General features: G+C 39.3%; 1 protein-coding gene across 2 annotated transcripts; it reads left to right on the top strand.

Annotated features, from left to right (window-relative positions):
• Positions 1 to 461: 461 nt before the first annotated feature.
• Positions 462 to 21,691, top strand: LOC104488415 (aromatase). 2 transcript variants are annotated; one of them, XM_010145739.1, is made up of 10 exons: positions 462 to 536; positions 8,285 to 8,452; positions 9,844 to 9,994; positions 12,574 to 12,728; positions 14,310 to 14,486; positions 15,194 to 15,308; positions 16,416 to 16,530; positions 17,170 to 17,332; positions 18,701 to 18,942; positions 21,159 to 21,691. In XM_010145739.1, exons 2-10 carry the CDS (start codon positions 8,308 to 8,310, stop codon positions 21,408 to 21,410), a joined length of 1,515 nt encoding a protein of 504 aa, XP_010144041.1. In that variant the 5' UTR covers positions 462 to 536; positions 8,285 to 8,307; the 3' UTR covers positions 21,411 to 21,691. The 2 variants fall into 2 exon arrangements, with proteins under 2 accessions (XP_010144041.1, XP_010144040.1); XM_010145738.1 differs by lacking the exon at positions 462 to 536 and having other exon boundaries at positions 8,231 to 8,452.
• The last annotated feature ends 1,060 nt before the right edge of the window (positions 21,692 to 22,751 follow it).

Raw genomic sequence — 22,751 nt, 5'->3', positions numbered from 1 at the left:
AGTAAGACTTTCCCAGTCTCAGTGCAGGATTGTATCTTACCATCTCGGGTTTAGAATAAAATTTTTGTATTTTTCTTCCTTTCTGTTGGAAATACATTTATATATGTTAGGCAAAGAATCGATATAATTTCTGCTAGTTGCACATCCAGTTAAATGACAGATCTCTTTCTTTGAGACTCGGAGCCATCAAACAGAATTATAAAACTTTTTTTACTTTTTTGGTTTACTCTCTAGTTACAATTCTCACGACCATTAGGCATGCATATCTCTGTCACTGGCGGTTTTGCAGCAGATATATTGAGCTGTAAAGGTAAAATTACAAAATTTTCTTTTCAATAGCAATGGCCCCTGATCTATTACAAAAAGCAAACTTCCATCTCTAAGCAACTGATCTCTTAGCAACAAGAAGCACCTGCATAAAAGATGCCACAGAGAGCGATCACCAGAAAACCTGTTCAGATCTTTACAAGGAGCACATCAGTAACAACGATAGCACTTTGCCCTGATAAAAATCAAGCCGTAACAGGAGGACACAGGTAATCTTTAATTCATATTCTAGCATTTTTCTTCAAATGGTGTCAGTAGAAGCTTACAGAAATGTCTGTTTGGGGTTTGAGTGGGAAGTATTCCTTCTGGAACTGCTTTGATCTGAGTTACTGTGATTAACTTTGCGTAAACTGTATATTGCCACTATCTAAATAGAGAAAAAAATTAGTAGAGAACCTGCAGGTCTTAAACCAAATTTTTGGTATTAATATAACAATAACTTGTTATATACTTTGTAAGTGTGCTACAAAGTTTCTTTTCTAAAAAATTGCACAGTGTTCTTGCAAAATAGTCATCCTTAGAAAGTCTTCATTCAACCTTTCAAATTGTTTATATTACACCAAGAAACACTGAAGATTTTAGGGCATATGGACACAGGCTCCACTGATTAGAAACCCAAACCTGTTCAGTGTTTCTGTGGTTCTCCGATTTCAGTCTATCTGCTCTAAAGTGCATTTTGTTCCCTTCACCGTGTTTCATGCAAAGATGTGTATCACGACAACGTTACGGTAGAACATATAGCACCAACAGGCACTGCCAGCTGTTGATGATGCACAGCAACGTAGAATTAGTTGGAGTGAGTGAATACAGACATTTTCAAGCATCATTGTCAACAGCAGAAAAAATATGGACTGAGTGAGGTTAAAAAAAGGTCAACAGGTAGAACAGGTCTGGAACTGACCCAGAGAATTTGTTTGTTCTGTCATAGCTTGATCTCCCTCAGTTGGCACATGCCGTGGAAAAGTGCTATTTTTCTTTAATCTACTCGTCTTAGTTAATCATTACTTAATAAAGTAATTTGCAAGAAGAATGGTTTGAGAATAGTCATGCATTCTTCCTTAGTCTTGTTTTTTCAAATACCCAGATAAATTTTCTTCAGGATTAATTAACACATTGATAAACTACTTGGTAGTTATAGACAGGAAAGAAGTAAAAAATTTAAGTTACTTTTCTTACAGAGTGGTCCCTTCTGTGTCAACTAACTTTTTAAGTTAGTCAAAGCATTTGCTAGTAATAAAAGTAGTACAGCAGAGATATAATCATGGCAAGAGAGCTGCCTTCTATCTGCGAATCATAAAAACCCACGCACCCAGTAGCGATAGCAGCTATGTACAGAAAACGCTCCTCATATAGGTGAGCTTTGCCATAACCATAACAAGGAGTTGTGATAAAACGTGTTAGAGAGCCATTTCAGCTGTCTGTAACTCATTTCCTGGTTACTTTTGAGTTAATTAGAGCTTATGGCGTTGTAAGGAAACTTTGAGACAGGCAGTGAAACAATTCTGGCGCAGCTGCAGAAGTCTGCCTGTCTCCATAGCCCTTTCTGAGGGCTTCTAAGCAGTGATGTGCCTCTTGCGCTTTAGGAGGTGTATGTTTCAGATGAAACCCTTTTACCATCTAATGTGGATAGTACTTTTCATAGACATTATGTTGGTTCCTAAGCAACGAGACCTTTTGTGAAAGGTACTAAAACTGGCAAGTTATTTTTCCAAATCATACATCAGACTGCAATTAAAACCTTGGATGAGCACATAGTCCAAATCCTAATTTTATTCTTCTGAAAGAAAACTCACCATATAATTACAGATTTTTCAGAAAGCAGAATCCTTCATTGTACAGTCCTTTGGAAGCACATAGTGTACCTTGCCTCACACACCCATGTTGCATAAATAGCTACAAGAAAATGAGGCGGACAGAAACAGGGAGATAACTACAAAATTCTTAGTTACACAGCGCAGGTTATTGCTCCCGGTCTTGTTCCCTGTAGGCAATCATGGGTTTTGCAACTCACTAGTTATTCTGAAGGCTTAGCACTCTAGCGGAAAGTGGTTTTTCAGGATGTCACTATTCATCCTCTGAAGACAAATTTAGACATCTGAAGTAACTGGCAATATCTAGAAAGATACTTTTGAATCAAGACTTTTGGAATATCAGAACTTTCACTGGCCAGTCCCAAAGACAACATCCAAACCAATGTGTCAGTGTATGTTAAGTACTTTATTTCGGAAGGTCACCAAGCTCCATAGGTAATAGCAGCATAAAAGGCTCATCTAGCCATTTCAGCAGTAATTTATCATCTCAGGCAGTACTTGGTTATGTCAGCAACATCGGATCTTTAGCATTGAGGAACTCTAAAAAGATCCACAAACTTCTTTGGAATGTTTAAAGGCAGGACTTACAGCTCCGTTGTACCAGAAAAATCATTTACATAAACCACAAGGAGAAGGGCAGCCTGTAGGATACCAATTTGAGTATCAACCCACAGAAATTACAGCTCCATGCTCGTTACAGCGGCTACACATGGCCTCTCCATGATACCTGAATGTGTGTGTTTGATACCTAACGACTTCCGATTTAACCCAGAAGGTATCTCAGTAGATGACCTGGAATGACAGGCACAAAGATGGTAAAGCTCACAAAATTAAGGTTGTGCCCACCATGTAAAAGCACAGAAAAGAGGCATTACCTTTACAGTTATCCAAACAAATAGTAATATTCAAACAGAGTCCTACATTCATAGAAGGATTTTCCCTATATTTGTTTCCCTGTTAATCTGCATTGATCAGTTAAGTTGCAGACACATGCTAGTATCAGCTGGTGCTCAGAAAACCAACTGAACAGACCGACTCCAGACAACAGGAGTGTCAGCATTTACAACAGTACTGCAACTCCAACCTGCTCTGCACCTTGCAAACCTGTGGTACTCTTCGAGTAGGAGGGGTGACAAGAAATTGAGTTGTGCCCATTGAGGCAGATAAGAAAAGCCAAGTACTGTTAACATTTGTGCATGAGCCACTGGTGGCCACCACTAACATATAATGAATAAGCAGCAGCACATTTTAAGTTATACTGAGGGCACCTGACAGAACTTAAAAACCTGAAGAAACTTGCTCTAGGGATAGATCCTATTCCTCTGTGAAACAAGGTAACACTATCATGAGAAGGCTAAAACTAAGAAAACCACAATTCCAAATAATACCAGGGACATCAAATGGAACGATCTTTCTTACCTCACAGCACAAATGTATACCACAAAGTCTCCAATACCACAAAATCATGCATATATTCTGCATTTCTGTCTCACTTGCCCTCTGACACAACGTTAGGCTCCTGTCTCCTCCTTTACTTGTCAAGAGCCCCTTAAGATTCCCAGGATGAACTTGATTAAATTCCCATTTCCAAGCTTCTGCTGAAAGCTGTCACCTCTTCTTTCTCTCTTCCTCCTCCTCTAGTCTAAACCACAGATAAATTCGTAAGTGTCATTTAGATTAGATTTCATAGAAGGAAGTGGTACAGGATTATTCTACAAGACCACAGAATATCAGGAAGCGTTTTCCAGGGTTACGCTAAATAAACATGCAGCCTGAAGCTTACAGAACCATTTTACAGCTCGGTTACAAGGAATGGTAAGCACTCTCAAGTCTAAAGTCTTTTGCCATGTTCTCAACTTCAAAACCCACAGACTTTCAAGGCAACACAACAGTCCCTGTGCTAAGGCTTGTGTGCCCTATCTGTACACCTGGTGATGATTATCCGCTTCACATGAACTAATTCTTTCAAAGGAATACAACCATGTAACAAAAAAAGTAGATTCTTTTCAATCGTTCTTACAACAGGTGCCACGCAAATGAAACTACTTTTAGAGTAGCTCCACCTATGACTTCTCATTCAGTGTCAAAATACTCGCAGGAACTCCATCGGCATGATGGAGGTCTCTGTTAAAGAGATCAGACAGGCAGTTAAGATTCAGAGACAGTTCTCAGCCTATGTTAGGTGCTATAACGCAAGAACAGCAAGATCATTATGGTCCTAAAGCTAATGAAAACCAAATATTTTGTTCAAAAGTAAATTGGTCTTTTGGGGCTATATCAACACTGGCAAAGTTGTGGTACAACAGGAGCAGATCTGTAAAACAAAATAGTTGGTGATGATCCACTCCCTACGCTAGGTACATTTCATGGAATTGTTCACTTCAATGTGGATCTAAAGAGGGTTTGTCACTTGAATCCCCATTAAAAGCGGGTGGTCATGAGCGACAGCTTTGGAGTACCTTACCTGATTTATTGTCATCGAAAAAGACCACAGAGTTTGCATCCTCTGAGATTGCTCTGTGACATGTACTGAAGCATGGGAACGGGAATAATCTGAAGGTCTGGTATCAAAGCACGCCTCTGGTACAAATTAAAACACCAGTGCAGACACCACGAGCCACCGGCCTCCTGCGCCTTCACGCAGCATCCACAGAGTAAGTGCTAGAAAATCTCGCTGCCCCAGCTAGACATCAGCTGTCTAGCTGTGAAATGCACAACAAAAGCTATCTACATACTTACATGTCGAAGGCTGAACTTTTAAAACCTTTTAAAATCAATCTTAATTGAGTGAAAGCAGGCAATATGTAGAATCATTTTCTAGAAAGAAAGGAAAGCTACAACATTTTATCCGGATGAGACTTGCTGGGGTGATATAAGCCGATAGAATTATTTTTCTGTTTATTTAATGAGTTTAAAATTTTATTTTTCAAAACTATTTCATCAAGTCTAGGTCAGTTGTTTCAGATACTGCCAATATTGAATTACAAAACTCAAGAATTGTTCTTCAAGAGTTTTCAGGCAGTTTTATGAGCTCCTTCTCAAAATTATCAGAAATTTTCAGCCTCAGTTCTGTAATATGATGTATAATTTACTCTTTTACTGACACGGTCATTAAGCACAAAGCTCTAACTTAGATAAAAGGGGTCGGCACAGCTGTCCTTTAGAGACAGGGACTTTTTCCTCTTTGCTGTGGACCCTGTCATCACTCATCATGTCACCCCTTGCAAGAAAACGTTTAACACAACATAGAATTTTCTCACAGAGCTTTACAGTCAGACTTCAGACTTAAAGATCAGTAATCTAAAAGGCCCTCTGCTGGCAGATGTTCTCCCAGCTGTTAAGATCCACACCTGTCAGGTCAGGCAGCCTGTGCGCACCCATCAATTTCATCACAAAAGCACTTTCTTACATCTCCTTCCTCCCACTAATTGATTTTAAAAGCTTTTTTGCCCTGTCCCCCTTCATCATATACATAACAATCAGACCAACAAATGCCTCTGATCAGACATGTACCTCAAACAGCTGCAAGGAAAGGAAAATTATCTACAGAAGATTGAGATAAAATGAACAAGCTGCTTTCATGCACAATGGGCACTCTAGCTCTGCTTCATTTCTAAACTTTTCCTGTCTATTCAGTGACCAACAAAATTTATTTGGCTGAGTTTCTATTAGGAGTGATTCTTCTCATGGATACAAGCCTTACAGACATCCACATTTGAACCCTAGCAGGGCTTAACCTGAGGATGTATTATTCACGGCTACACATCTGTACACATAGGTGTGTTATATCACACCACCCAAATGCATAAACACCTACATAATCCTCTTCAGAGGAAACACGAGGCAGAGAAACTACTGTACAGACACATCAGAATGTCTTGGAGATGGGAAAAAAGAAACCCAAAAAAACAACAAAAAAAACCTGGCAAAACACAATGAACATCAGAGCCAGTCTATGGCAATGGAGTACAAAGATAAAGTTCATCCAGGTCCAGAGAGAAAGCAACAAACGAAAAAGTGAAACTATGCCCTAAGTGTAGATATTTCCTTCTGTAATGCTGCAAGCTTATACGGTGAAAGGGACTGAAACTAATAGAAGTATTCACGAACACGTAACTGCAGGCATGCTTTTGCTGTGGTAATGAGAAGTACTCAACTAAAATTTAAATTTTATTTGTACTGACCAAACATCATCAGTGTGCAACAGCACATTAGTGAAACTAATAAATACCATCACTTGATAAAAAATGCTTGTGATTACAAAACCTTTTTTTTACAACACGCAAAGCAGTACAACAGCTGAACGCGTACAGGGCGTGGTACGTACACGGGCACTCTCGGAACTGCTGTTGGAACAGCCTGCACGTGTCTCAGGGGTCACCTGGCACACAGACCTTTTGGACCACAGCAGTGCCCGAAGCCTTGCGTAGCAGCCGTCCAAAACCCGGCAGCACTGCATGCATCTGCAAGGTTCTGAGCCGCTGCCTCCTCCCTTTCCCAGGGTTTTGCCTGTACTCTGTACATCATCTACTTCCACCATGAACACCGATCTTCTTACTGTCTAAAAAACGTCCATCATATTCCCAGCGTAGTTTAACACAACCATAGCACCGACAGTCACTACTAAGTAAGCTGCTGTCACGGAGGCACCCACAAACCAGACAGCAGCAGCTCTCCGAAAAACGTGGATTTAGTGCAAACAAATTTGCCTGGCACTGCAACTGTACAGGTTCGGAGGTCAGTTGGGAATTATCACGGCACAGCACGTTTATGAACACTAAGGAATCTATTCTAAGGAAGAATGACCCAAAACGTGCCCAGCTCACTGATAGAAAGGGAGAATCTCTCACCTAGTGACACCTGCTGCTCGAGAAGAACCAACTCAAAAGCCGTTCTCCGGCAGGGCTCCATTCATCCCCTAGTCGAGCGTTTGCTTTTCAGGAGAACACAGGCAGCAGGCAGCTAAGGGAACCTTGACTCCAAGGCACCAATAGCCCTGGTGGGAGGGAGGGGAGGTAGATCCTGACGCTTATCAGGTGCTGCTGCAGGGCCTGTCTTGTGCAAGCTCCGTGCTCGGGGTCAGGGGGTTGCACTGCCACAGCTGCCCTTTCTTCTGCAATGTGGGACCACTGCGACAAAAAGTTTCCTATTAAGTAAATGCATCCTTCAATTTTGAAATATTGTTGCAGGAAGGATCAAAGCAAATTTATTCTTAATTATTGTCAGAGCAGAATTAAGAAGGTTGTTTTATTAATAAACTACTGTGCAGATGCAAGCGGTATCTTTCTGTGGTTATGTGAGTTCTCATAGAATGATCTCTAAGATATAATCACCTCTCATATATTATGATTTAAGTTAAAAACGTGCTAAGCAGCTTTGAAGGGATCCTTCCACTCCTCCTATGCATAACAGACCTATCCATCTGATCGGTTTTTCTGTCCTGTGCCAAGTGCTGGTTACCGTCTCAGGAAAAATACGGTACAAATAATCCATGATCCTGTTCGTTAAGGCATAAACTATATTTTTCAAAAGTATTTATCAGAACCACCGTAAAGGAATGCAGTACATTGTTTTACATGCAAAGGCTGACAACAAAAAACCCCATAATACATTATTTCTATCAAAAACCCGGGATACGCTGTCTTCATCATGAAAATCTACTGTAGTTATTCTGGAATTCAAGGACTCTGGCAATACAAGCACACAGGAAGGAAAAAGGCTAAGTAACAGAGATAAAAGCTTACAGTGAACTCATTTGATGCTTCCACATGTGCTGGAAGTTTAATTTCTTGTGTTTTGGTTAGAAATCTGCAAGGAGTAAACCTCGGTATTAGCCAGCCAAGGCAATATCACAGATAAGAGGTCTGTCAGCCTAAGTATCCAAAACTATGCTTCAACATCAAGGTCGGAGAAGCTTTGATGTTTCCAAGCAAAAAGAGTGTCTGCTGCACGTCTGTTTTGACTTGTGATGTAGCTTCTCCTGGCAAGCAGTGCAGGAGTCACTCTCATCATAAAATAAAGCTATCTCAAGAGCCAGTTCGCTCGTTTAAAAGACCTATAAAAGGGTCGAGAAGTACCAACTAAAGCTGAACATATCTCTGAGATTTTAAAAACTGTCTCTCTTTTCCCTTTCATTCTCTTCAAAGCAAAGCCAAGTCTCTTGGAAAAGATGGTGCTGGAAACTCTGAATCCAATGCGCTACAACATCACCAGCCTGGTCCCCGATACAATGCCAGTGGCTACCGTGCCTATACTCATCCTCATGTGCTTTCTGTTTGTAATATGGAATCATGAAGAAACTTCATCAATACCAGGTAAATCACCTTTAGCTACAGTATCACCTATAAAGCTGTCAGAGTATTTTATTTGTTTTTCAGACTTCAGCGAGAAAGAAATGCAGAATAGCGATTGTACGCCAGCAAAAATTTACTAACAGTCAGTTTAAACAATACAGCTTTTCAAATTAACTGGTGAAAGAGATCGGGCTCGCCCTCACCTCAGAACCTCCACAGTAAACCTGGCTTGGCTATAGAAACATTCAACATTTAGGTTTCTGATTTATTATGTATACGCTAGACCATTTTACAAATTCTAGATGGTTTAAATCTAGATGATCTTCTCGTACATTATAACTACTTTTTACATGGTTTAAGTTTAAAGCTTTCTAAATAGTCTTTAATAGAAACAAACTGTTATCTAGGAAATTAGTCAAATTTTCGTAGATTACCAGTTTCCTTCTCCATGTTTGGCACTGAAGACCCCCCAGAAGAGAACATCAGTTTCCCCTTCAGAGAATTCCTCTGGTAACGTTTTGGGGGCTTTACATCGCTGCTTCAGCCTGTTTGTCAGGAGATGCAAGGCAACGAGCTACTGCACGAATGAGAAGGGTGTGCACATCCCGTAACGGTGCCTGACAGGAATAATCCTAAACCAATGCGGCAGCACCTCGCCAAACACCCCTTAGCATGCTGAAACCGCAGAAGTGAGAACGGGGGGAAGCGTTCACAGGACTCTATGCTTTCTGTCTGATACCTGATTGGATCGACACAGAGAGAGCATTAAATTAATATGCTTTAAGTTTATAGGTGTTTAAATAATCTGGGGTCTTGCAGTTCCTATTTGTAAACACTGGAGCCAAAAGCAACTTTTAAATTTTTAAATGGCTTACGAAAGTTTTGTAAGTACTTCATTTGTTTTGGTTTATGGAGTTAAAGACTTACAGACAAAAGGGGCAAAATTAGCTTTTCTTGAAGCAGGGCACGTCCTTTTAAAAGGTAAATTCTCTCCTGCTCTCTCCACTTGCTCCTTTCCATTCTAAGAGGGCAATTTGGAGCTGGGTTACAGTGAAAGGATTTAGTTCAGAAATTTATTGTCTAAATGCTTATTAATCCATCCTTAGCTTCTACTTAAGCATGTTTTCTTAATTTTACAGCAATAAAGTAATTTTTCCTTTAAATACCTGTTTTCTCATTCTAGTATTAATGACTTTAAAAGAAACGTAACTAATTACATTTAATTACATCAAAAGGATTTTGACTTTTATAGGTGTTACTATGACACTTCAACAAATTCAGCCAAAGTGATTCAAAGAATTTGCAGACCTTGACTGTCATGTTAAAAAGCTCCTTTCAAAAGCGTGATGCTCAAAGGTCTATTCTTGTCAGGGGCACTGCTGAGACCGAACTTTTCTTACCCTATTTCTTAGGGCCAGGATACTGCATGGGCATCGGCCCCCTCATTTCACACGGGCGATTTCTCTGGATGGGAGTAGGTAACGCCTGCAACTACTACAATAAGACCTATGGAGAATTTGTGAGAGTTTGGATCAGCGGTGAAGAAACATTTATAATTAGCAAGTAAATCGCTATTTTCTATCCTTAATAGTACAAAGAGCTTTTTCATATTTTTATAATCTCTTTGCTACTTTTTTTTCTGAAGTAGAATTTCAGTTGTTATTTTCAACAATTATCCTAACATAAACCTTCTACTTCCTGATATTCATAGACCTTTTTCTAATCTTTTGTTTCTTAAAAGACTCTGCTGATGAAATCTAGGTGAATTCTCTCGTTTTCTTCATGGCAAGCAAGCTTAAGCGCTGTGGTTCAATCCTAAGCAATGCTTACTATCTCTGACTATTCCATTTAACATCAGGATTACATACTGTACAGGAACCTAGACTGACTGCAATGTAGGGTTAAGCCAAATTTATTTTCCTGTGTTCTTAAACTTCTCCTTAAAATGGGAGTAATGCTTGAAGATTATGGCTCCAATTCAGCAAGGTAATTAAGCAAATGCAGCGTTACAGGATTATGAGTAATTCCCCTCCAAGTAATGGGATTACTCACAGAGCGATTATACACAGTGTTACACACAATGCTAACCCACAGTCTATTGCTTTTTCAGCTCCAGTGAATTGCTGCTTTCTTCTTACACTGGCTCTTCTGAATGCTCATGAGTTATGCCATAAAAAAAAAAAGTAGTAAGAGGTTTACCATGTGCAACTGATAAAGGATCACAGCCTTTTTATTAGCAGTATCAATCAACCCACACTTAGCTTTCATGATGTTAAAGCTTTTGAAAGACAAAGTAGTCCAGAGGACTATCGCAGACTTTGCCATGTAAAGCAAGTCAGCCTCACCTCTGGTTTTATCTCTGTAAAAAGAGGCGATTATGACAGGAGGACTATTTAATTCCTGTCCTGCATAGGTGTTGCAAATATCAGCTATGATGTTCTGACAATGTAAAATGCTGTGAACTCTTACAGCTGTCTTCCACTTTCCGTACTACTAATTTACCAGAAGCAAATCAGGAGTGCTGATAAACAATGCCACAGCTGCGTCAGACTTTACAGGCGATGCACAGCTTTTCTTCAGACATTTTTGGCTTACAAGCATTGACTGTACATAGTGAACTAGTATTTAACTTTTTTAAAAAAAAACCAATAATGTTGAATGAAGTTTCTAGTGGATCATAAATTCACTGCGAAACTAAACATAACCTGAATTCTGTAAAAGTATCCTATTTCCACCCACGTCACCTGAAGTTTTACCATCAAATCTAACCACACGGAGGTGCTAACGCACAGAGAGGACTTGCAGTCTCGGTTACAACAAATGTTCTTTTGGAGGACTTTGTTAAATAATTTCATAAGGAAAATCTGCTTATACAAGGTCATATGTCAAAATCCTTCCATAAAACATTATTATGTGTCTCCTGTGTAGATGTGTGGAATGGAAGGAAGCAAAACGAGACTCCTGCACCTTTCCATTCCTGGAGATAGCTGTCATAATTCAACACCATCTTTTCACGAAAATACAGATGATGTTCTTTGACATGCAAAAAAAATTTAAGGAAGTTAGAAAAGAAAGCAGATGTGGGGAACTCTAAGAAAGAAGGCATATGCTGAGTTCCTTGGAAGGCTGGACCTGCAGACACACTCCTCCCTGGTTTTACTCCAACCCTTAATCCATGTTTGTATATTTGTACCATACTGCATCTCACTTTACCTCTGTTAACTTTACCTCTGGCTGTGCAAAACTGGTGAAAACCCATCACTGATAAATTCAATAGCAAAAGTCCCATTCATTTTGCCTGAATGAAAAAATGAACTACACTCATGTAAGAAGTGTGGGATTTGATCCATAGAGTACGCTACACGGTAAAGAAAGTCGCGTATTATTTCATTTCAATCTCTGATCCGATTTTCTTTCTCTTTGTCGGATTTCATTTAACCAGGTTTTTATCATGGCAACATTTCTAAAATGCTAGCTCCCTCTGAAGGAGAGGGTACCTCAAAGCCATAACGCTGGTCACAGCCTGTTTGCCAGCAGGTATAAATAAACCTCGTCAACTGTAAATAGAATCATACATACCATGTACTTCCCTAACGTGTCTTTTCAGGAATATTTATCCCACAAATATCATCATATTATGATGCTGCATATTTAAGCGTTGCGTGTACATTTATGCTTTCTGCATGTGTGTGGGAATGACCAAACAGCTACAAAAGGATAGCTGTAATTTAATACACATCACGATGAAGTTATCAACTGTCAGATATTTTATACCTTCTCTACTGACATATCTAACACTGGTCATTGCTGGAGTGTATCTTATACATCTACATGTTTCTGTGTATTCACACTATTCAGATTTAATTTTTTGGTAAGCATTTGCGTTTGAACTTAGAAATGATTTTAAATCTGAACACAATTACCTTGTTGCTCCAATATATATTTTGAAGGTGTTTATCATCAAGATTTTTAACTATATAAAAGGAATAACATTTAAAGTTAAGCATTATACTTCCTGCTAAACGGAGAATGCAAGTCAGCACTTCAGAACAACTATAAAATACCACAATGAAAGTTCTGCGTACTATCTATGAAACGATATTTTTGTTTGGGGCTCTTTTCTCCCTCTCTTTCTTTTCCAGATCCTCAAGTGTGTTCCACGTAATGAAACACTGGCATTATGTTTCTCGATTTGGGAGCAAGCTTGGGTTACAGTGCATTGGCATGTATGAAAATGGAATCATATTTAACAACAACCCAGCCCACTGGAAAGAAATCCGACCCTTTTTCACCAAAGGTAAATCAGTGCGCGTCAATACACCACCTCGCTGGAGCACACAGTATCTTTTCTGGAATGCTCCTTGTCCTTTTCATACCTAAAGCTACAGAAATCAGTTCTCTTTATATATCCCAACGGATTGTTTTATTTTATGCATTCTTTCACGCTTGGTGTGCTATTGGAAATGGTCCTGAAGTAGCTTTGCAGATTCTTAATTTCATCCAGTTAAAGCAAAACCGAATGATGCCCACAAGCCATGTTTCGACGTGGTTTTTATGTTTCAAGTCCAGCATTCACATTAGCTCAAGTGGCACTTCTGTAAACGTAGCTGGCTGTTCCTATCTCAGGCTCCACGGAGTTAAAAGCCATTTCTGTCTTGTTCTAATAGAAAAAAATAGTGGTTTAGTTTCAAAATTAAGAGGATCCCTTCAACATAGTAGGAATTAGTGTCGTAACAAAGAAAAAGATTGAAGTATTTAACGTCACTAGGTTGAAATGAAATAGAAAATTACATAAATTCCAGTGTTACTATTTTATGAGTCTGCAATTTTCTGATTCCACTTCTTTCCACAAACTGAAAATTTTCAGTATTTGCATATTGCTAGAATTAGCTACTTCCAATGATCTTACAGCCTTCCTAATAAAACTGCCACACTTGCTCTGCAAGCTACACCTTGCAGATTCTCACCACCCGAAACTGAAGTAGTTTATGACAGCGATTGCAGAATGGGGAAATTAAAGAAAAGCAAAGTAAAACCTGAAAGAAATTATCTGTTGGTTTAAATTTTCTGTATTATTTTGTCCATATATCTACATGCTGTCAATATGATATCGTCCTATATGACAGTTTGGCCTTTCCCATATACTTTTCCTACTGAAAAATATCAGCAACTTTGTACTAGTTGAAGAAGACAGGAAAAAAAATATTTTTCTACTTATTCATAGACTACAAGTTCTCTCAATTTACAACACAGACCTCCTGTCTTCTCACAAACATACAATCCTCTCAACTTATATTCGAAAAAATTATGTCCTTGAGGCGATCACAGCAATTCACATACAGAAGAGTAGTTTAAATAGAGTACTTGGAGCAAGTAATTCTAAAATTACCCGAGCCCATTCCAGCTGAAGCCTATGAAAATCTCACTGCATTACACAGCAGCAGAACTGACCACCGCTTTTGAATTCTTCAACGCAGTAATTCCCCGCTCAGTGTCACTGCCAGCAAACGAGCCAGGACATCCCCAGTGCCTGTAACGCAGATGAGGATACGGATACCCTCCCCCAGAGAAAGGTAGCACAGGTGATGCCGAGCACCCTTCCTGAACGTGACATGAACCTAGTGTAAAACGTGAGCCGGAGACACACAGCGGCTGAAGGAAAAGGAAGTTGGGGCTTTCCGTTGACCACCGTTTTAACTCAAAATGCTTACTTTCTTCTTTCAAAAGATGATAAAGCAGTAAGCTTCGGAACAAGTTCATACCTGTCAGTCACATGACAATTTTTCCATTTTATTGACACTATTATCGCCAATTGGTAAGTTATAAATAAGGCATGAAAGTTTACCAATCTTTTGATTGTTTTGCACATATATTTCAGCTCTGTCCGGTCCTGGTCTCGTGCGTATGATAGCAATTTGTGTGGAATCAACAGTTGATCACCTGGACAAACTAGAGGAAGTAACCACTGAAGTAGGAAACATCAATGTCTTGAATCTTATGAGACGGATCATGCTTGACACATCTAACAAGCTTTTTCTCGGGATCCCTTTGGATGGTACTAACAGCTTCATTTTTATGCCTTGTCATAGATCTGAAGTGCCTGTTCAAGGAAAACTCCTTGACATCACTCAGCAGTTTTGCTTCAGAAAACAGAGCACGAACAGATCCTTATATCACCATATAACTGAAATTGATTTATGAGTGATTTTAGTCATTAAAGATAATTTTATATGACCAAAAATATACATCAGCATGCCACACTTGTTTTAATAGTGCTATTTAAAGATATTTTTATGGACTGAGATGGTACAATCCCAATTTTATATGCATGTAAGAATCAGAAATAATTCTGCCAAACTAAACGATCACCTTGAAAAGCTGACCTGACAGTTTATGTCTTCTGTGATTTCTTCATCCTCAAAACCATATGAGAGAAATAACATCATCATTATATCTACGTTATCCCATTTCAATATGCTGCAAGAGTTCTGCTCTGGTTCTCCTGTGGGAGACTATTTGGCTCTGGTTGACACACCACTATTCCCTTCTAGCTAGCTACCAGGAGTTTTTACAAAGATACGTAACCTTCTCCTCAGCGCGCTACAGATGTTTTCTAATGCTGTCTACCACCACTGCACCATTCATCATTTGTTTATTAAATACCCATGAACCTAGCTGGAATAGAAATTTTTTGGAAGATTTGTGTTATTTGACTAGTGAGTTTTATATTTTATAATGCTTTTTGTTAATGTTTCTTTTCAGAACATGCCATTGTACTTAAGATTCAAAACTACTTCGATGCTTGGCAAGCACTTTTGTTAAAGCCCGACATCTTTTTCAAGATTTCTTGGCTGTGCAAGAAATATGAAGAGGCCGTGTAAGTATCTACACTTCTAATCATTTGCATAAGATTCTTTCTTTCTACAAAAGAGATCTTCCTTTAAGTTTTCCTCTGCCTTTTAGAAAATAAATTGTGGCACTTGCAAAGGTGCCCGGCTGAAGTCCCCTACCTGCAGGCCCGAAACAGCAACAGGTCAAGATTGCCACTGATGCTACAAGCGGCTGATCTCAGGGGATGAGTTAAAGCCCTTGTCTATTTAGTCCTGGTTTATTCAGCAAAATATTAGTTAATGCCAGCTCACATATCAAAGTAAATTTAAATCACCAGTGCAGTTCAAACAGGCAGAAGAGAGTCATCTATTGGGTGAAGTTACATTTGCTATCTAGTCGAGGACAGTCGAATAGCAGGCTAAAGCTCATCGAAACAAGAAAACACAGCTACAGTCCCAGTACCTTCTTAGAAGAGCTAACCTCTGAGCATAATTCAATTTTTTGGTTCCCTCAATGTGCATTTCTGAGTCAACAACTCATTTTCAAGTTAAAACCTAGTGCTCAGCATGATAATCCATTTAAGCGGGCGTTTTTTTCCCCTAAATAAGGAACAAACACATTTTGCCATCTTCTCCTTTGCAAAAATACAAATATCTCTTCTATTTTTATGATCTCATTTGCTGTCCTCTGCCAAAAGAGGACTGGCTATAAAAAGAACTGGCCATCAGTTCGTTCATTTTTTTATTTGGACTCCATCTAGTAAGAGAAACTACTGCTTATGAAGGAATGAAGAAACTGTCTTGATAGTGCTATGCAAAAGAGCATCTTTCAGGGAAAGATGGAGGTTCAAAGTGATTGACTTTTATGAACCAGACACAAGATTTACCTCCTCCAACATTTCCTCGCCAGTTTTATGACACTGATTAGTGCTTTATCCTGTGATTCTAACAGTGGCTACCTGCGGTGGCCCAGTTATTACCAGACAGTCCCTGCAGCCAAATACTGATGGTTCAAAAGCAATCCCGTTACTAAAACCATTTCTGCCATTCTTAGATGCTTTCATTGCTGCAGTCTCTATGTTTCGAATCGTATCCTGGCATATACTAAAAGTCTGCAGGTAATTATCAACATGTTGGATTTCATCTGTTTTCAGCAAGGATCTGAAAGGAGCAATGGAAATCTTAATAGAACAGAAACGCCAAAAGCTTTCCACTGTTGAAAAGCTGGATGAACACATGGATTTTGCATCCCAGCTGATTTTTGCACAGGTATTGGCAATGTACTCAAAACACAGCCACACTGATTTTTATGACATCCCCCTGTAACACCACAGGCTTTGTTTGCGATGAACTTCATGTCTCTGAAAGCTATGTCATCCTAAAGGGGTGTGAATTAAATGGTTCTGCGACGTCCCTAACAGTGACTCAAACATTAAAGAGCTGCATTTTCAGGAACAGGTGCTTGTTCAATTTTTTCTTTTTCATGGCTTAAACTCCTTAGAACTCCTGCATCTATTCCTGAACATCCTCCAGTCTTCCTCTAACCCCTGTGTTTTATTTTGATACACTGCCTTTTGTTTGCAAAGGCTTCAAATGCTACGTAAATCCCGCCTTTTACAATCTGACACCTCACAAACCGTGAGGAAAGGCAATAAGTCAATAAAAGTTTGAGTTAAGAACAAACTCTTGCCTTTCTGCAAGATAATACACACCCATCAAAACATGAGTTTACTGTTTTTCTCCAAAAGACAAAAAATAAATGCTATTTATAGCATGAGATAGAAAGATTGTCAAGATTTTTACTTCTGTTTGAAGCGGATATTCTAGGTCTTTCCCATTCTACTGCTATGGGAACTTGGTTGGCATCAGCAATCAACATCTTCCCCAAAATTTTGATTTTTTTTTCAGAACAGAGGGGATCTGACTGCCGAGAATGTAAATCAGTGTGTGCTGGAGATGATGATTGCTGCTCCTGATACTCTGTCTGTGACTCTGTTCTTTATGCTAATCCTGATTGCAGAGCACCCCACAGTGGAAGAGGAGATGATGAAAGAAATCGAAACTGTAATGGGTAAGCGGGAGCTGCAAAGTCACTGATGTGGGAATATAACTTTGCTTCAGCACTGATCTAATTTTGTTTATGCAAAGGCTGAAAATTCTAAGTGGTTTCTTCTAAGAGAAGTATTTGCTGTAAAATATACGAACTACCATTATACGTAAAAGATTTTATTCAAGATCAAATGAAAGATGAGCAATTTGTACAGCAAACAAGTCAAATAAGACTCATCAGACCTGACGATCTATTTGAAAGAACGCACCACATTCACCCCTCAGCAACAGCAGTGCAAATCGGCACTCGCCTCATCACTTCCATGGAAATTAACTTCCATTTACCTTGATCATCAAGAAAGGACACTCATTTCAGATACTCCTAATCACCAATATTCCTCTATGTACATACAGAACCTGAGTGTCACTATGGCTACAGAAGATGAGAGAACATTAAAATCATATTCTGCTGTCGTTCATTTTGATATCAAACTGGTCTCCTCTAAGTCCTAATTGCTACAATCAAGATATTCCAAATTCGTATCCTTCTCTTCTCTAGACTTCATTCAAAGACTGACACAGAACTAATACAGAAAGCATTTCAAGCACTCTTATTCAAGATTTACTTCTGGCCAGTTAAACAGTGCAAAGAGTATAACAAGCCCTTTACTCTTTTTCTAAGCCTTATTTCATTGTGCTCACGAGGGCGGAGTACTCACTTATCTTCCCCATTTCCTTCTGATTTCTAAGGCAGTAGAATATTATTGCTTTCCCCCCTTAATGACCAGCTGGGGTAGCAAAGGTGCTTTTTATCCTGAAAACCTACCCCTGCAGTGGTCACCCTGTAGTTCTTGAATTGCTTGTGGCTACAGAGTTAAAGTCAGGCTCCCTCTGGCAGTACGTCATGGTGCTGATACTGCTGCTGATGGAACCGAGCTGCTGGGAGCTGAAAGAGGCTACAGCAGGACCTGGCTGAACACCCAGCCAAATCCAATCACGTGGTGAAAATTTAAGGTTCCTACAAAGTTATCTCCCATTTGCAGCTCTTCCCAGATTCCATCTGCTGGCAGACAATTTCTTTGTTGTGTCCCCTTGCTCTCAATCACACAGAAGCCAGGGAAGGACTTTCAGAATTTTGTCATTGACCAGAAAGCAGAACAAAGACTCATAATGTATTAAGAAGGTGAGAAGATCATAAATAAACTAGGATTTGTGCTGATGAACAATATACCAGATTTCCCGGATATGTAAGGCTGCGTAAAACTCCTCAGAAGCTGTGGAATCTTGCCTACCAATTAAGGAACTAAGAATCTTCCAAAAATGTTTTGGTATTTGTACAAAAAAGCTATTAAATTCATAACCAACTTCACCATCTGTTTTATTCCACAAGGTGACAGAGATATACAGAGTGATGACATGCCAAACTTAAAAATCGTGGAGAATTTTATTTACGAGAGCATGAGATACCAGCCAGTTGTGGACCTGATCATGAGAAAAGCTTTACAAGATGATGTGATTGATGGCTATCCCGTGAAAAAGGGGACTAACATTATTCTCAATATCGGACGTATGCATAAGCTTGAATTCTTCCCAAAGCCAAATGAGTTTTCTCTTGAAAATTTTGAGAAAAATGTAAGTTTTCTATCTTCTTACAGGAAATAGGCTATTATTTACTGACAATGTCTCGTCCTCTTACTTAGATCAAGAACTTTGTGACCATAAGACTGTTTTCCCTTCGCCTAAGACCCCCCCTAGCTACGCATCCTGCTTGTTACTATCATTACTATTATTAAAGCTGGGCACCTATTTTCCTATCAAAGTGCCTCTTAATTAAAAAATAATTATGATATTAAAAAAAGGTTTCCCCAGGCATCTTAATTTTGATTAAAGTTTTCTGATTAAATTTGTCAGATGCATATATAGTTCCTGTTATATCCCCTGACACTGTACAGAGGAGAGAGGCTTTAGGGAGCTAGAGCCATGCAAGCAGTACAACACAGAGCTGAGGCAGCACGAGGATGCTCTGGAAGGGTGAAGCACTATAGTAACTCCCGAGAGACTAAGAATCTAGCACCCATTTTAGTCTCTTTTTTTAAATTCCTAAATAAAAATAAACATATTTTATAGACCAAAGTGGAAATAATAACTTTTAATCAACCCAATGCTGCAGATGTTGAGTAATTCAGTCCTGGTTCAGCACAGCATTTCAAATTAAGCTATATTCTAACTCCAAAAAAACCCTAGAATTTTCTTTAGCCTACATGACTGAGACCCGTATCAAATGTGAATTTTTTCCTACTTGTAATCTCCTGCTATCATAAATCATCCTTCTAACACACCTCTAAGTTTTACATTTTTCCTAACAAAAATCTCGGAGTACCATGTAGGCCACATGCTCAAACGAGCACAAAACAACCTGGTTAACATTTCTAAACTGCTGTTTGACTACTCATAGCAAACTCTGCACACAGTATTAAAAACAACAGGTATAGGAAAAAAACATCACAGAAAATTCAAGGAGAGAGTAACCGATTAAGTTCATTGAAATAACTGTTCACTGCGAATAATTTCCGTTTTGCCACCCATTATTTTCATTCTGAGTATTTCTATTAAAATGGATTTCTTGCTTCTAAGTATGCTTTGCTGCTAAAAATATTTCCCCTTGACCAAATATTTAACCACACATTTTCTATCTGACTTGATGCATTCCAATTGCCACATAATTATCCTAGCGGGCACAATTTCCACACAGTTCTCCAAGTGAATAGCAATCCACACCACTCTCTATGAGGAGATGGCATTCTTAGAATCTAAACATTTTTCCATTTTCCCAGGCTGTGCACTGGCCATTCTGCTGCACAGCCCGCTGCTCTGCATTGCTCTCATAAGCACTTGCATCTACCTATCATTTTTCAAAAAGTACGGCTCAGTTTATTTCAAAAAAATTTAAACAGGAAAAAATTTTCTGTCTGAAAATTAGAAAGAAGGATACTTTTTGCTAGATAATTTGATATAAAACAACCTCTTCTAGTCTATTCTTTAGTTAAACGGGAAGTCAGAACACAGCCAATATCTTACTTTTTAAAGAAAGCTACACAGATTTTAAAAATAATTTATTTATAGCCAGACTCGTGCTTTCTTACTCATAACCAGTCCCTTTGCCCCTCAGCAGCAGCACCGTTCGTGCTGTCGGGACTGGTTTGGGTAACTGGTCTATCTAACGTCAACAGAATAGAAGTAGCAGCCGCTGAGCGTGCATTCTTCTCCGGGAATCCTGCATCTCACGTTTTGATAGGACAGGAGACAATTTTGTAAGTGTTATCTCTCTAGTAGATACCAAATAAAATTTTCAACATTACATTTTATGACAAATTAGTTTTCAGAAACACTGGGTTTTTAACGACAGTTGTGGTAGGTGAATGGCTTTCTGATCACCTTCAGACAAAGCATCGGCCTGTACCTCAGGCGTTTGTGATCTTCACAGCCAACGTTTTCTGAAAAAGTTGTTGATTAACTTTAATGCATATTGAAGAGAAAAAGCTTCACTCCATTTCACAGCCTGTGATACAATCCCTGGAGCTAACAGGATAAACAAGCAGGATTCAACTGCTTAACTTCCCATCCCCTGCTATTTTAGCACACCGACGGCACACCTTCCGTCGGCGCCGCGGCTGTTGGCCTGGCTTGGGTGGGAGGGCTGTTCAGCGCAAAGGAAAGAAGCAATAACTCCTAAGAGACTCTTCCCACAAGTTTTTCAAAATACATCTACTACCAATTTCCATTATAATTTTTGCTACTTTTGTGAAGAAAAATTTGTCTTAAACTTTACTCCTTATTATTCTGTGCAGGTTCCTTCACGCTATTTCCAACCATTTGGATTCGGCCCTCGGGGCTGTGTAGGAAAGTTTATTGCCATGGTAATGATGAAAGCAATTCTGGTGACTCTTCTGAGGCGATGCAGAGTACAGACAATGAAAGGAAGAGGCCTTAACAACATCCAGAAAAACAATGACTTATCCATGCATCCAATAGAAAGGCAGCCTCTGCTGGAGATGGTTTTCACACCAAGAAGAAAAACAAACAAGAATCAGGATGACTAAAACGGATCAGCATTCAAGTCAAAGGGCTTTCTCAGCCACAGCCACTAAGAAACACCCGTCATCATTCCTAGGTCAAGATACAGAGTAAAACATTTTGTTGCCCCTAAACGACTACAGCTTCAGACGAGAACTTGTTCTGTTTGCACAGCCCAACCAGGTTAATGCCACAACTCCAACGTGACAAAGACAGACTAAGATTACAAGACAGTCCTGTTGCGAGGTGATGCCACACTACCTGCAGGATTTCTGGCTACTTTTTAAAACCATCAAGTTCAGATAAAGTAACACCTTGCTTTTCACACAGTTCAAGTTCAGGGCTTCGGGAGTCAGCGAAAGAGCATGTCTGACGTGTTCAATTCCAGGACTATGTGTGTCCCTCTTCACCCCACCCCCAAAGCTGGACCTAGCAGTATTTAACTGCTGCAAAAGCTCTACTTATCTATTTTTGAAAACATATAAACAAATAATAGTAAAGCTGATTTTAGACTATGAAACCATTTAAAATATTTAGGACATATGTAAGTTAAGAAATGTTGGTACAAGAAGTCATTCAAACTTGTTTCTTTACCATGTTTCGCTGTCATATTAAACAGATACCAAAGACTTTTAGAGTGTCGGACAGATTTGACTGATGGTGGCAATTTTCGTAGTACCAGGTGATGTGGCAGTCCAGGCAACTGTTCCATGTTTTCAAAACCCAGCGTCCTGCTACAGAGGATCTGTAAACATCTTATTAAAGAATGAAGTAATGAATACGAAACATGACTGCTAGGGTTACAGAGCGAGCAGGGTGGGCAACACTCGGCTCCGCCTCAGCTGGTAACTGTGGAAATTCCCCACTTCACCTCAGTCTGGTGAAGAAGTTCAAATTCTCTCCAAGCTGCCTAAACAGTACCAATCCTGTTCCAGTCTGGTTTTAATTGCTCAATTCTACTTCAGAGAGTAAGATTTGGAGTTCTTGTCCATGTTCGCACACCACAGAGAGAGAGAAAGTCCCTCGCTAATCATCCACATGGATGTTACTGCTCCTCCTGGAAGAACACTGGCTGCATCCTGCTCGCAAGCATCTTGCTTCACGCCCACTGATTTTTTTAAAGAGTCAGTAGCACATGAAGAGAAACACTGGCTCAAGAGGTAGAGCTTCTCTTTTCATTTTTTTCTCCATTTAAGGTAAAATGGACTTCCCTCACCTACTCCAGGTAAGCTGCAAGTTTCACTGGGTAAATGCTCAGTTTTGTAGCGGCAAAGCAGAAAAGTTCTGAACAAGCACATTTCTAGAAAACATTTTTGAGGGGTTTTGCAAACACTGATTTTTATTTTAGTTATAAATTGGGCTTTGTT

The sequence above is a fragment of the Buceros rhinoceros genome, unplaced genomic scaffold, assembly GCF_000710305.1.
Source record: "Buceros rhinoceros silvestris isolate BGI_N320 unplaced genomic scaffold, ASM71030v1 scaffold12071, whole genome shotgun sequence".
NCBI lineage: Eukaryota > Metazoa > Chordata > Aves > Bucerotiformes > Bucerotidae > Buceros > Buceros rhinoceros.
Note: the sequence above shows the minus strand (reverse complement) of the source record. Positions and strands in the feature narration are given on the sequence as shown.

What these genes read in the sequence shown, in the direction of transcription:
- LOC104488415 (XM_010145739.1), top strand. Translation starts at nt 8,308, where the DNA reads ATGGTGCTGGAAACTCTGAATCCAATGCGCTACAACATCACCAGCCTG. An exon ending in CCGACCCTTTTTCACCAAAG is followed by an intron (nt 12,729 to 14,309) that starts GTAAATCAGTGC and finishes CATATATTTCAG; the next exon opens with CTCTGTCCGGTCCTGGTCTC. An exon ending in TTGAAAATTTTGAGAAAAAT is followed by an intron (nt 18,943 to 21,158) that starts GTAAGTTTTCTA and finishes TATTCTGTGCAG; the next exon opens with GTTCCTTCACGCTATTTCCA.